This window comes from Emys orbicularis, chromosome 2, assembly GCF_028017835.1.
Source record: "Emys orbicularis isolate rEmyOrb1 chromosome 2, rEmyOrb1.hap1, whole genome shotgun sequence".
NCBI classification, from domain to species: Eukaryota; Metazoa; Chordata; order Testudines; family Emydidae; genus Emys; species Emys orbicularis.
Window position 1 is genome coordinate 242,467,905 of NC_088684.1, and position 16,362 is coordinate 242,484,266.

A 16,362-nucleotide genomic window follows, 5' to 3' on the forward strand; every position below is an offset into this window, starting at 1 on the left:
CTTTTGGTATAACTACTTTCACTGTGCTGCATTTCTAGTCTCTCAAACTTCTTGCCTCTACACTTAAATGCAGATTCAATTGCAAAGCTAAATTTCTCTCCCTCAGATTTATATTTCCAGTTGTCATTACCAGACAACTTTAAAACCTATCCAAGCTGAAGAACCAAAAGCAACAATTTTGTGTAATAAATATTATGAATAAAGATGTTCTTAAAAAGAGAAGCATATTCTTAACAGGGGGTGGAGTGGCTAAACATTTTGCTTGCTACACAAAATAATTTCACTCCTCCAGGTGGATTTTTAAAGTAGCCTCGCACTTCTCAGCCAACATATTCTATTGAAACAATTCTTGATGCTAGTGCCCTTTGTATGAGTCTTGCGAGGGTTTGTAGATCACCTGAACATATCGGCAGGGATAATGGTTCTTATTCTTTCATGTACTGTATCCAGTGTTACAATAATAATTAGATACATAGATACTATTTACAAAATAACAGACGTATTGTTATTTATTATACCTGGACACACACTAATGAGATTTCGTTTATTTAAATTTAGTTTTACTCATATGCAGAATTATAGGGTGGCTCATATTTTTCTGTAATGACAATACTCATCCTTATTAGAATATTACAGATTATTATGCACTGCTATTACTCATTGTTATTATTTGTTATACTTCACTAAGGAGTTATGTGATTTGAGATATTCTTGCATAATGTCTTAAGTTTCATTGCTTATTTATATTTATTTCACATAGGCCTATTTTTCCAGTCCTTCAAACTCTTACTCTTGTGAATAACCTTTTTCATCACTTGTAGAGGACCACTGACATCAACTGGACTATTTGTGCAAATCCCGATTACTTGCATGAAGAAGAGTTGTAGGATTAGGCTTTAAATTTTTCAGTCATTACTCTTATGTACCATATGTTAATTAAATATAAACTTGCGAAAACCTTTTATAAAATAACTCTGTATGTAGAAAAGGACAGCCCAAACTAAAGAGAAGAATAGGAAATGATTGATAAACCTCACAAGAAATAGGATCAAAGATAAATGTATGACAGCCCTATAATTGTCTTTTAAAGGAATTGTGACCAGATAATTCTAGAAATCCTTTTTCTTATCTAATGCTTATAGGTTAGAGGGGACAAAGGCAGATTAGTACCTAACTATACTACTTAACTGCTTTGTAATTAGTCTACTGCAAGGTCAATCTGCAGATTTATCGTTATTATCTTTTCTAAGGACTTATAAACAGACTACAGTGGCCTGTCAATAATGGGTTTCCCTTCCTACCCTGACCTGAGCATAGTTTCGGATAGTGTCATGATCTTCATCTGCAGAAAATACACAGTGGCTGGTCATCTTGGTCTTGTCATTGTCATCTATGCGTGTCCCTCCAGGGGCTAAAAAGAAAGAGAAAAAGCACAATAAAGATGCACTGTTCAGATAAGGGCCCCTAAACTTACTAAAGCTTATAACCTCTTAAGTATCACTGAGTGCAAGGTGGAATGAAAATGGGCATCAGATGCAACAGCAAAAAGAAAAAAAAGCCAGAGCACTCGTCGACTGTGGTGGTATTTGGCATGTATAGAGAAAGGAACAATCAGGATTTCCACGCTATGTCACATCCTACAGACCACTGAGCCTACAGAGGATTGAGAGCCATGACAAGAAATCTTGGTGGTGAGTGCAGGATGTGGTCCTGTGGGGATTACTGGTTGGTGCCAACTACGTGATAAACATACTGGCACCCTTGTGTTAATTTTCATCCCTGTTTGCAAACATATTAATGTAATCTTTTCTGAAGAAAACTATTAGCATATCATCACTTGTTTTAGGACTCAGAAAATGCTGCTAATCTCTTTACTGCTTACCAACCCTAGCAAGTACATTTAACTGTATTAAAACTAGCTTTATTGGCATCAGATCTGTTCAGTGATGAATGTGACGTAATAAAGTAACAAGCAAATAGCATAGCTATACACGCTTGTGTGACCAAACTCCAACCTGCATGTACTAGTATTTGCAAAAAGAACAGGAGTACTTGTGGCACCTTAGAGACTAACAAATTTATTAGAGCATAAGCTTTCGTGGGCTACAACCCACTTCTTCGGATGCATATAGAGTGAAACATATATTGAGGAGATATATATACACACATACAGAGAGCATGAACAGGTGGGAGTTGTCTTACCAACTCTGAGAGGCCAATTAAGTAAGAGAAAAAAAACTTTTGAAGTGATAATCAAGATAGCTCAGTACAGACAGTTTGATAAGAAGCAAGTGTGAAAATACTTACAAGGGGAGATAGATTCAATGTTTGTAATGGCTCAGCCATTCCCAGTCCTTATTTAATCCTGAGTTGATTGTGTCTAGTTTGCATATCAATTCCAGCTCAGCAGTCTCTCGTTGGAGTCTGTTTTTGAAGTTTTTCTGTTTTAAGATAGCCACCCGCAGGTCTGTCATAGAATGGCCAGACAGGTTAAAGTGTTCTCCCACTGGTTTTTGAGTATTATGCTTCCTGATGTCAGATTTGTGTCCATTAATTCTTTTTTTCATTTACTTAATTGGCCTCTCAGAGTTGGTAAGACAACTCCCACCTGTTCATGCTCTCTGTATGTGTGTATATATATCTCCTCAATATATGTTTCACTCTATATGCATCCGAAGAAGTGGGTTGTAGCCCACAAAAGCTTATGCTCTAATAAATTTGTTAGTCTCTAAGGTGCCACAAGTACTCCTGTTCTTTTTGCGGATACAGACTAACACGGCTGCTACTCTGAAACCTAGTATTTGCAAGCAAATCAAGAGGTGCATGTAAACATTCAGTGTTTGCACATACTTTTGAAAGTCTAGTTTTTAAGTATGAAATTACTTTAACCCCCCATATATGTTTAATACCAATAATTGATGTATTTTAAACAGACCATTTATAATTATATTTACTATATCATAGTGAGATACAACATAATAGTAATTTAATCCAGGAATAGGCCTCAATTCAGCATGTGAACAGCCCCATTGAAGTCAAGTGAATTAAGGTCATAAACATTTTGTCTCCTCTATCATTTTTATGCCAATATATTAATACAGAGTTTCAGAGGACAGAGGGGAGAACTAACTTTTTTCTAGAGGAAAAAGCATACAGTGGAAATAACTAGATAAAGTTACGGTGTGAAAAAGGTTATTGATACAGGCTTGTAATCAAGCACCCCAAACAGAATTTGAACATAAAAGATGCTAAAAAAAAGTGTCTCAGGTAAAATTAATATTGAAAATATAGACCATTATGCTTCAGGAAAATCTACTAAATATAAAATGGAAAAGCACAGAGTTGCAATTCAGACACAGGTGCTAGGCAGCTGATTATTTATTGAAAACTATTTCTGCCTACCAATCTTCCCCCAACACATTTGTTCAATTTGTGTCTGTTTTTCTTAAACATCATCTCTCTTCTGCATCATTACTATTGATCGCCCTTTCAACAGACTGTCTTCATTTGTTTGTACTCCTTTCCCATTTGTAATCTATAAATCCTCAGTGCTGTCAGGTCTTCAGGATACTCACAAGTTGGGACAGCATTTCCGAATGTCTCAAGTTTGATTTTCTACCCTTATCCCAGGAGTCATTCAGCTGTATTTCAAGCTGCTTTTGTAGCTATTGCATGGGTGGGAATTAAAGTGGAAGTTTTCCTGGTACATCAAGGGCTAAAATCTGTGCTTCTGCAGTCAATAATGCAGATTATTTGCTTTCAATTCTCCAGTGGCTGTTGGAGTTAGTGACACAATAGAGTTTTCATCCAATACCATTATGCTGAAATATTTTGAAGCAGATGTGGGCTGGTTCTATATAGCTCATCCAGTAACTATGTAACTGGGATCAGAGCTTATTCCTTTTAGAACAGTGGTGGGCAACCTGCAGCACACAGGCCGCATGTGGCCCATCAGGGTAAGCTGATTGCGGGCCACAAGACATTTTGCTGATGTTGAGCGTCCGCAGGCACAGCCCCCTGCAGCTCCTAGTGGCGGCGGTTCGCCGTTCCCAGCCAATGGGAGCTGTGGGAAACGGCAGGCCACAGGGACCGCCGGTTGCCCACCACTGTTTTAGAATCTGCAGTCAAAGTAACTGAAGAATAAAGGGAAAATACTGCTGCACACTCAAAATCACTACTATAAATACACTTGTTGAGATACTAGTAACTAATCTGTATGCCAGTAATCCTCTGAGCATTCCCCTCGCTCCCTGGGTGATTTCCTTTTGTCCCTTTCACTTATCCATTGTTATCATCTTTAAATTCAGACTCTTAAATGTACCTAACAGTAACCTTGCCTCATATGTCCAGTCTTGCATCTCCAAATACCTCTCTCCCAATCACATCTTTACAACTTGCTACCATCTCAAACTCAGCACCACAAAACACTCAGCTTACTTTCCTTCCAAACCCCCTTCGTTCCCACTGACAATTCCACTGTCTGCCACATCACCCAGGTTCACTACCTTTGTGTTGCATTCTCCTCCCACATTCAGGCTGTCGCCAAATCCTGTTGCTTCCTCCTCTACATAAACAGCTCTTAACAAAACAACAGTTCTTCTCTCTTTGATCCTGACTGCAAAAAGCCCTCGCCCGAATCATGATCATCCTTCCCTTTGATTACAGCAGCTTTCTCCTCTTCACTTCATACAAAAAGCTGCCTTAGCATCTTCCTCTCCTCCTGTACCAGTGCTGTTCATGCCAACACATTTGGCCTGTCTGTTGTATTCATCAGTTGCCTCTCTTATATGTGGATTGTAAGCGCCTCAGGGCAGTGACCATTTTTTTGTTTGCACAGTAGGATCCTCATCTAGGACTTTGGTCCCTAGGCACTACCATAACACCATAGGTTGGACATTAGGAAAAAGTTCCTAACTGTCAAGGTGGTTAAACACTGGAATAAATTGCCTAGGGAGGTTGTGGAATCTCCATCTCTGGAGATATTTAAAAGTAGGTTAGATAAATGTCTATCAGGGATGGTCTAGACAGTATTTGGTCCTGCCATGAGGGCAGGGGACTGGACTCGATGACCTCTCGAGGTCCCTTCCAGTCCTAGAGTCTATGAATCTATTAATAACACAATAAAAAATAATACCACCGCCTATCTGATTGCAGACTAAATAAGTACCTAGATAGATAGAACTGAGGGCAGAGTTAATAGCTTTTGTGGAGCAAAGTGTACACTATTTAACCACATTCCTCCACTAAAATGTTATGTACAGAAATTTTCTAGCATCAACAAGATGTGCAGTTTACCTAACATGCTACCAGCTATCAGGATATCAAAGAGCGTGTCAGCATAGCGACGATAATCTAGCCTTGAGCCTGTTGAGTCCAGAAACTTGGCTACAGCCTCCAGATCATTCCCAGCTTCATTGAGGCCTTGGATGATTGTATCTCTGAAAACTGTGGGTTCAAATTTCTCCTTTTCATCTAGGAAAGGAAAAACAAACAAAAAAGTCAACCAGCCATCTATATGCTTAGATTTACATATTAGACAACAACTGACATGTCTGTGATATGGGAGCATAACATATTTCCCATTCTGATTATCCTATTTCACAAGTATCAATTGGCTTTTGTTAGTTCTGGTAATTGTACTTTTTCTCTCCCTCTTCTTTTTCAAAAACTGAAAAGGAACATGCACAACCTACCTTGGGAAAATTAAATAGAAGAAATCCATTAATGCAAAATTAAACTGTATATATGTATAATTTTCTATGGCTATTTCTCTTATTAAATGTATTCCTCAATACGTTACTATATATGTTGTTAAATTAGATGATAAAATACAGGCTGTGCAAAGCTGCCTAGTTAAAAGTGCTGCAGGAACTTTCATTTTTTCATTTTCTGATGTTCTTCTTTGAATTTTAACTGCAACTTAATTCATGCACTGACATATTCAAATCTTGGCGAAGAGAAAAGATCACAACAGCCAACAAATTCCTATGTTCTATGAGCACGGAGGAGTGTGGGTGGGGGGGTTACATGGTGTCATCACCAGTTGTTCCCCAGATTCACAGAGAGCAGCAGCTCTTGAAACAGAGAAGAGTGACAGTCAATGATGCATCACCTAGTTCAGTCCCCAGTAGAAAACCTTGATTAAAATGCTCACTTTGACCTTCAGACAGCATCTCTAAGTCAAGGTCCTTAGTCATAATGAATGCACTTGCAAATCTAGATTAAGCTTAGACACATACACATATACCTCCTGTTGCTTCTTCTTTCTTTGATAAACTAACAAGCTGCTAATAGGGAGCCATGTACACCTGAAACCTCCCAGCAAAGCAAGTCCTGATTTACACTTGTGCGCTTTGAATGGCTTATGTCTGAGAGCACGTCTACACTACAATCTTAAATCGACTTAGATTAGGTTGATTTACAGCCACTGCAGTAATTACTACAGTGACTGATGTCCACACTATTCTCCATCTGTCAGTGGTGTGTGTCCTCACAAGAGCGCTTCCTCCGACCGAAGAGAGGGAGTGTGGGGGGCTGAGAGCCAGGGCTCTCAGTTCCATGCATCTTCCCGCTGGGAGCCCCTGGGCTTCTCGCCTCCCCACTCCCTGCCCAGAGCTGGGGGGGCAGCCACCCTTGGCTTCTCGCCTCCGTCCGGGAGATTTGCACCCAGAGTCCAGTCAGCTGCCATGCTCCTGCCGGGGAACCAAGAGTCTGGTCGGCTGCCGTGCTCCTGGCAGGAAGCGAGGAGCCAGGGGGCAGCCAGGCGCCCAGCCAGGAGCATGGAGCTGGGAGCCTGGGTGGCAGCATGGCTTGGAGCAGAGATCCAGCGGAGCCCTGAAATTGACAAAACAGCCAACAGTCAATGTAGGGAACGCAGTGTCTACACAGACACTGCATCGCCCTAACTACACCGACATAACTCCACCTCCACGAGAGGTGTAGGGCAATTACATCAGTGGGACAAGGCTGTAGTGTGTAGATGCCAACCTAACTGTGCAGCATAGACCAGGCATGAGGGTGTTTAAAAAGAAACAATCATGAATTTTACATAGGATTTTGTCATCTGTTTTAGATATTGGTGCCAAGTCATATGGTCCCATAACAGCAATAATTACTTAAGAATATAATAGACTCTGCACATGAAGGAATAAACCTCTCATTTACTAGTAAAAATGAAGATCTAATAAAAACCTAGATCAAGCAAATGGTTCTGCCACTGCACCCTTAAACTAGCCCTACTCAAACTACACCTCCTCTTGGAGCAGGTCCCAGGAGCTGTGGGACATGTAATGAAAATGCTCTGCAACGGTCTGTGAGGAGTTTCAGTGCAGGTTTTGATAATGAGAGTAACTCAATGGGGATTTTGGCAGGGCATTAAAGGGAATGGAAAGAAAAGAGAGGGCTTAGTGTGGAAGTTAGTGCTCCAGGAAAATTCATGGAGAAAAACTGTAGCAGAGTTATTCTGAGCGATTATGCTGCTTATTCAGAGATACCTTGAGCCTCCTAGAGTACTTCCCAGCATGGACTATAAAAAGCAATCATTTCACCTTAACTTGTACTAATGCCCAAAACCTTTTTATTTGTGCACAAGAAGCACAATACCAGGAGAAGAATCACGAATGCTACCAAACAACCAAAGGAAGTACAAACTATTCCTCCTTGGGGAACCACAAGAGTATGTATTATTCACATGATATCAACAGCATGCTAGGTGCTTTACAGACAGTTATGAAGACAAAGTCCGTACCCCTAAGAGTTTTAAACGTATGGATATTTTTATATTTTTCAGACAGGCAGGTTTAAAAATATCCAATGTGTTAAATTTGGAGGGCTTCACTGTGTCTAGCACTATGGGAGCTGTGGATCACACTGCAACACAAACACCACCACCACTAATATTTTCTACAATAATTTTAAACCCAGATACTTTTCCTGCCTACAAGCCTCTTCCCATCTGGAACGTCCTAATATTTTCTTCTCTGTTGCAATCTAACATGTATAGGAAGAGGATTTTTTTTTTAAATTGCCTGAAGAGTGATACACATCATTAGTGAAATGTTGTTTTCTTAACAACTTATGTCCCTAGAAGTGATGTGCTGAACCAGCACAACAAGCTGAATAAGAAGCTGTCATCATGGAATAAGAACAGTATGTGAAGTTGTCAAGTGCATAATTCGGGCCAGCTAGCAGTTCCACTCATTTCGTTTCTAGAAGTCACCCTCTTCCCTTCTGTACAGATGCACCACATGATAAAATACATTTGAATCTTCCTCTTTAACAAACGAATCTTAACCCTTCAACAAAAGGCTCACAAGCCAGGGAAACTGAATTTATTCCTCCACACAATCCATCCTGTCCCCTTTCTGACCTCATTTTACTGTATTAGTGTTTATTTTGACTTTCTACTGAACAATTTTCTTCCTGAATGGTACCTGGATTTCCTTTTGCTTCACTTCCTCCTATACTGCAGTTTACCCATACTCACCAACTTTCTGGCTAATAGCATCTGCATGGTTCTCTAGTTTGCCAGACTGTGTGTTTCTGAAGGATATACTCCCATCTCTGATATCACAGGACTAGATCTGGGTCTCATGTGCCTGCATGAAGCACTGCCAATATGCCACCTACAGTGTTTTATGTGGGCATGTGTTTTTCTAGCCTGGTCAGGCACTGGTGATTTTGCTCCAGATCCTACCTCCTCTCTCACTTCACAGGAGCTTGAAACAGAAGAGGAAAGGAATGCACTGTGCAGTCACATCTATGCCCCAATATAGTAGGCTCATGTATATCTGTGCCATGTCCACAAATCCTGGCCTGATCCCAACTACTGCAGATAGGACCACTGAAAAAACAGCATTCAGTAGGAGTGTATGAAAGACCACACTGACTAAGAGTTCACTAGAATTCTCCTATTTGTGCAAGTAACCAAATAGTAGAGGCCGGAGTGCAACATTTAGCCACCCCACCCAGGGGAAGCCCAAAGGGGGACTGCATCTTAGACTATCACACATTGCAACACCACTCCAGTCCCCCCATCCTCCACCCCACTCTCCCTTCTCCCACTTTAGTAATTTTAACTCCTGGCAACTAAAGCACTGTTAACAGATGTATGTTAGCAATTTCTTTAGTTGCCAGCAGACAACTAAGCTCTTCAGGGAAGGAACTGCGTTTTCCTAAATGTCTCCACAGCCCCCAATACATTTGGAGCACTGCTGTAATACAACATAACAGCTAAGCAGGAAGCAAGTGGAGAACTGCCTCCTGAAAAAAACAGGCTTCTTCAAGGTTTTTCCAAGTTTGGCATCCTAAAAGCGAGCCACCCAGAATCCAGTCACTTTGGCCTGGTCTACACTACAGAGTTAGGTCAATGCAAGGCAGCTTATGTCAACCTAACTCTGTAAGCGTCTACACTAAAATGTCACTCCTGCCGATGTAACTCGCCTGCTACGCCGACTTAATAACTTCACCTCCATGAGAGATACTGCACTTAGGTTGATGTAGTTAGATGCTGCGTTAGTTACATCGACTTTAGTAGCCTCCAGGAGGTGTCCCACCGTGACTGCTCTGATCACGGTTTTGAACTCCATTGCCTGATGGCCGGTACGCAGGTACATGCCCCTCCATGAATGCCCACAACCACCTTAAATTGTTTCTTTCTATGTCCCACAGCAGGCTAGCCTCCAAGGAATTGTCATGTTCCCCACAGCTCCTCTGGCAGGGTTGGGAGGTAGGCAGAGGGCAAGGGGAGCCCAAACAGACAAAACAGAGCTGGGAAGAGAGTAGAAGCAATGGTTCCCATCAGGCTAAATCCCTTTTCAGAAGCTGACATGCTAGAGCACCACATGGGCAGACCACCACTAATGGCCCTGGCCATTGAGGACCTTGAACTTGATTCTTGGGGCCACTTAATTAAGGAAGGTTAGTTTTGCTGAGGACACATGAGAATCCTTTCCCTCCCTCCCCCCAAAAAGCACAAAAAACAACAGTGCCACCAATGAAACGTGCATAAGAGTGGCATAGTAAGCCATATATTATAGCTATTAGCAGACTATCATAATTTATTGGAGGAGAGGTCTAGAGACATACAGCTCCAAAAGCCTCTCCAGAAGAGAGAAACCAATAATTTAAAAGGATGCACACTGAAACTCATTTTAATTAGCTGCAAACAAACAATATCATGTAACTGTTCTGATAAATCCATTGTAAACCAGAGCAGGTAAAATTACAGATAATAGAATAAATTACTATAGCAGCCAGGATATATCTGTAATTCATATTCTCTCTCTCACACACACACACACACATTTTGCTCACAGTGGTTTCTGTAGTATCACATCCATTATTACCAAATGTTTCTCTTCACAGTCAAAGTGAACTACCACCATTCCTGGTAAGGAGCCCTTTATTGGCCCAATTCCCAGACTAAACACATAACCTACAGCAGCCAATGATCTGTAAAATACATTATGAGATGCATCTGTGCACCTAATAGGTTATATTTCACTAGAATACCTTGGTGATTTTGGCAAACCCAGTGCCAGCTCATACCCAGTCCCCAGGCCTCACTGAACACTGACAAATGCATAGCTGGAAACCAGTCTGGCTTACCGGTGTGGTAGTACTGTTAAAATATATATTACACTTTTAAGAATGTGTTTAACTTTATGGAATCTTGTAGGATGCTGCATGTATTAATCCTACTTATAATATCTGTATCCCATACTATAAAGTAATGTTTAAATGTTGGCTCTGCAACTTTAAAATGTTTGCTAAGACTGTAAATCCCACAGTCAGGGGAGAAGCATTTTACCAAGTGTGAAGTGCTAGTTTACAACAAGAGCTGTTATCTCCTCTCCCAAAAAAAGAAGGTCTACAGACATCAGAGAAGCCATTGTGGACAAAAGACTCTATAGATTGCTTCCCCCACACCTCTGAAGAGAGTAACGCATAAGCCCCATCCCATCACAGCTTGAACACTTTGAGAATAAAAATACCTGTTGAGAAATGGTTATCCCTATGCTGCTTGAACTTGAAGATGTGAAGATTTCTAAGTATAAGCAAGGTATCTCCAGCCGTTTAGTTTGAGTTAGCCCTAAAGGGCATATATAGCTTGTATATTATATCAGCTACTATCATCTTTTGGAACCTAAGACTGTATCTCATTTTTGTGAATGTGTGTACCTGCTTTAGCCTTATACCTCTCTTATTTCTTTTCTTAGTGAATACCTTTAGTTAGTTTATTGTCAGACTGGCTATAAGCATTGTCTTTGGTGAGAGATCTAGGGTGCACTTGACCTGGGGTAAGTGACTGGTCCTTTGGGACTGGGAGTAACCTGAATATTGTTGTGATTTTTGGTGTAAGGGACCATCTATCACAGAGGCAGGTTTGTCTGGGTGGCAAGATAGATTGGACTACTCACAGGGACTGTCTGTGGCTCCCTATTAAGGCTGTTATAGTTTCTGAGAACTTCATACTTGTTACTTGGTTGATGAAATCTAAGTATAGAACACACCTCCAGTTTCAGGGGGTAGCCGTGTTAACCTGTATCCACAAAAACAACAAGGAGTCTGGTGGCACCTTAAAGACTAACAGATTTATTTGGGCATAAGCTTTCGTGGGTAAAAAACCTCACTTCTTCAGATGCAACAAACCTCCAGTTTGGGGTTTGTGCCCTGTTTCTTGACAGTCTGCCCTGATGATGGCATCCATGGCCGTGAGCCACTCCAGACAGTGTGACAACCTTGATAAGTGGCATCAGCATTATTTAGACTATGACAGCCTGCCCTGTCATGTGGCCTGGTCCTTTAAGAGGTTGGCAGGTCTGATGCATATTTTACACACACACACACACACACACACACACACACACACACACACACACACACACACACACACACACACGATGTTGGGTGAAAGGAAGTGGTCCCAGGAGTAAAAAAATGTTTCCTGGGGCCAGGCGCCTTGCAAAGAGGGTGGGGTAAGGCTCCCCCTCTCACCTCACTAATTAGGGATGAGCTGAGAGAAGGGGACCAGCATAAAGGCTGCCTCCTCTCTCATAGAATTGCAGACACCAGGAGATACCAGCAAGGAAGGGTGGCCTGCTGAGAAGCCTGAAGGTTTAAGGAAAAGGGGCCAACTGGCAAAACTAGTAAAGGCTGCACAACTGGCTAATCCACAACCGAGCTCCAGAGAAGAGAGCTGGGGAGACTCCTGTGTAAGGAGAAACTGTTGCAGTAATTAATAAAACCCAGTTCCCAAGACGAGAGCTGGGGACTCCTGCTTAAGGAAGGACTGAAAAGGGGTAATCCTGAGAAGGGATCCAGAAGGGTTTCCAGATCGGAGACTGTTTCAGGTGCAGGAAAGCAGACTCTCCTGAAGGAAGGAGTCATAGATCCCTAGTTGGACTAAGCATAAGGCAACAAATACCCCTGGGTATATTTGAGTGAGCTTCTACTTGTGCTTATGGCTGTCATTAATAAATGAAACCCTCAGAAGGGAGGCGCTCTTTGATTACAAAGATCTGTCTGGACTTCTTTGTAACCCAAGTGAAGGGAAGTGATACAGGGATCACCTGTGACACCATGCCTGACAGAAAGGGGGCACACTGGGTGACCCCCTTTCCATCACAAATATAATACTTTCAAAATTTATGGAATTTTGAAAGTAACAAGGGAAGATACTTGGTTATATTTAGACACATTTAATATTAAATTATTAAAACCCCATATGAAAAGGAATTTATTTTGTGGTATGTTAATTCTTTTAATGTGAATTAAAAAAAAATCGAACACAAAATCCATAGTCACAGTAAAAAATAAATATTGGAAAAAATGTATCAAACTGTTTAAAGAGTATTAAAGTTTTCAGACTGTCATCATAAAAGAAAGCACTACATGCCCATGGGATATTTGAGAGGTAGGAAGTTAGCTTCATTTTAGAAATTAGGCGCCCATTTTGGGGGATTGCATAGATCTGACTCTAAAAACCTCATCAGTTGAAGTTCATTTCTGAACGCTGCTTGTCTTTTAAGAAACTCTTGGTAGTTGTGCTTTTTTAATAAAAAATGTGCCTTTACAGTGGCAGGTGGAAGAAGTGTCTAATCATCATCAACTATGCTTCCTAATATCCAAATCTTCTGTAATCCTGGTTAAATACAAACAAAGCCAAGCTCCAAGTGTCTTATATGTAGTCCTAAATGTATACAAAAAGCATAAACTTTAGTTACATTAAAAGCACTAACAGTATCCTTAACACTGATGGGAGAATGGTGGTGGGTAGGAAGGGACACCTTAATCCTACCAAACTTTCAAATGAGAGGACTGCAAGCAATGCTTTATATGACTGTGATAATTCTAGTCACCTTCACGAAGGGGGAAAAAAATAAAGCATTTATCCTACCCCTCTTCCTAGTTTTGAACCGCTGGCCTGTTAGCACCGGCTTCTGATGCTTATTCATACAATTTCTGCAAGAGAAAGAAAAATAGTTTAACTACATATATCAATTTAATCAGAGTACTTACAGACAACACGGTAACGTGACAGTAAAGCAAAAAAGAAATTCATAGAATCCAGCAACACTGATGAAAAATTCATGTAAAAATTAGTTTTCGTTATTTTAAAGACAAACAGCGCTATAATTTTAGTATAATTTGATTGAAATTTGTTTCCCTGACAAAGCTTGGTTCATGACAGTACTATACAAATGGAAGCTTTCATTCTACACAGAAATTTACCAGAAAATAATCTCAAAAGTTATATTGTCACAATATCATTTGTCTTGCCTCTATTTCAAGAGATGTAAAGTAGAGAAATTAATTACAGTATTAGATAATGAGTCTCAGGACCAGGAATAATCCTAGCTCTAATAAGGGCCAGCTTTAACCAGCCATAGGATCTTCTATAGGATCATGATTTGTAAATTCATATATATTGGCATCATCATAATAGAATTTCCTGATTTCTAAGATAAAAAACAAAACTAAAACCCAGAAACACTTAAGACTAGATTGAAACCTTATTATCTGACCTGGGTAATGGACAACAGGGTGCTTCACTGGCTCAGGAGCAGACCAAACTGTGATTTACAAAAGTCACAAATTTCTCCCCTGACTGCCCCTCACTCTGAGGAGGGAGTAAATTACTTCACACCTTTTCAGAGAGCAACTTACTCTTGTCTTGTGCACCCAGTCAAATACTCAGGCTGGCAGGAAGGGGAGCACGGAGGCATTGATCCTCCCACTCTCTGCCACTTCACTACCTATTCGCTTGCAGGGAGAATAGCCCCTGCTGTCCTCATTAGCAGACTAAAAATCTGAGCAAGAAAGTCGGGGGAACCTGACTCCCCTGCACAGCCAGCAAAGGGCTGCAATAATCTAGCCCTTAGTGATGAAAAACAAATGACAACTTATGCCTTACAGAGACCCATGGAAATCAATATGGGTTCTACAACAAAGTTGTTTACAGGATCAAGTCTTTGGCAAATACTTCTCCCAAACACCAAATATATTTTCCTGCCCTATTCAAGTGTTTATAACCATGACTTGCTTATTAGCTACTAAAGAACTGGGAAGAGAAGTCATTGCCTTCGGTGTCCCGCACAAAATGGTAGCTAGTTTTCCTCCGTCAGCAATTTTGTATTTAAATAGATACTTGAAAATCTAGATGGCATTCTATTAAATAATATCAAGCTAGGATGAATTTTGGGCCTAAACTATTGGAGAGTATTCCTTACATACAGGCCTCAATTAATGTGAGATTAATATGGCAATTTTGATTAAACCTTTACTCAATCATAATTATTAAATAGCATATTATCTGATGAGAACTGCTATTCTTCAGTTTTATTGAGTATATTAGTGTAATTGATTTAATTACATAGCTATATTTTGCATAAGCTTCACACCCTATATTGTCAAATGAATGCAAATAAGTAATATAGAGTGAATATAATGAAGTTTCATTGTACCTACCAGTTCTCTTATATCTCCCCCCATCCTCCCCACACAGGAGGTTATTGTTTGGACTGGGTAAGCCATTTCACATAATTCAGGACATAAAACTCTACCAAGATTCTTGACTCATCTGAGAGCACCCTAAAGTTTTACCCATCGCAAATCAAGTTTTAGTTACGGTCAAAAAAAAAAATAACCGAACAAAACACAGCCACCCAATAAGTTTAACACACACCCACATTTACACACAGACACCCTACCTCATTTTAGGCCCATTTGTTTACAGTTGCTATAGAGAAGGTTTATTCTACAGCAAGTCTCACTCATGCTACTGGTTTCAAAGCACACACTACACATGCCATCACCTCCTCCTAGGCTGAACAAAGTGAATTCTTGGTTTCACAGCTGGACAGATTCTATCAATTACAAATTACTGTACAGTGTGCAGAAATAGAATCTGCCAGTTAATTGGTTTTCTGTATCCCAGTAAATTAGTTTTTGAACAACCCTCCCAACAATGCTCTAGTGATATAATCTACTCCAATTTCTGAGATGTCTATTTTTTCCAGTTATAATTAGGGTTGTCAATTAATCACAGCTAGGGCATGTGATTAATGTAAAACAAATTAACTCAATTTTTTTTTAAAAAGTTGTGAATAATCATGGTTTTAATCGCACTGTTAAACAATTATAGAATACCAATTTAAATATATTCTAAATATTTTTGGATTTTTTCTACGTTTTCAAATATACTGATTTCAATTACAACACAGAATACAAAGTGTACAGTGCTCACTTTATATTATTTTTATTACAAATATTTTCATTGTAAAAAAGATAAACAAAAGAAATAGTATTTTTCAATTCATCTCCTACAAATCCACTCATTCCTACTTCTTGTTCAGCCAATCGCTATGACAAACAAGTTTGTTTACATTTACAGGAAATAATGCTGCCCGATTCTCATTTACAATGTCACCTGAAAATGAGAATAGGCATTCGCATGGCACGGCTGTAGCCGGTGTTGAAAGGTATTTCCATGCCAGATATGCTAAACATTCGTATGCCCCTTCATACTTCAACTTGTAGGCTCTAAAATTTCACATTGTTTTGTTTTTGAGTGCAGTTGTGTAAAAAAATAAATTCTACATTTGTAAGTTGCATTTTCACGATACAGAGATTGCACTACAGTACTTATATGAGGTGAATTGAAAAAAGCTATTTATTTTGTTTATCTTTTTTAGAGTGAAAATATTTGTAATAAAAACAATATAAAGTGAGCACTGTATACTTTGTATTCTGTTTTGTAATTCAAATCAACATATTTGAAAACATACAAAAATATTTATAATATTTTTAAATTGGTATTCTATAATTGTTTAACAGTGTGATTAAAAAAATAGTTGTGAA

At 39.7% G+C, this 16,362-nt stretch overlaps 1 protein-coding gene across 1 annotated transcript in view; it reads right to left on the minus strand.

The window, feature by feature from the left end:
* Positions 1-13,457, minus strand: part of BZW2 (basic leucine zipper and W2 domains 2) — a 54,173-nt gene extending 40,716 nt beyond the window's left edge. The window contains exons 1-3 of the mRNA XM_065399169.1: positions 13,400-13,457; positions 5,296-5,472; positions 1,308-1,411 (exon numbers count right to left, since the gene is read on the minus strand). Coding sequence (XP_065255241.1) covers positions 1,308-1,411; positions 5,296-5,472; positions 13,400-13,457 — 339 coding nt within the window. The remainder of the gene's footprint in view (positions 1-1,307; positions 1,412-5,295; positions 5,473-13,399) is intronic.
* Positions 13,458-16,362: the final 2,905 nt, after the last annotated feature.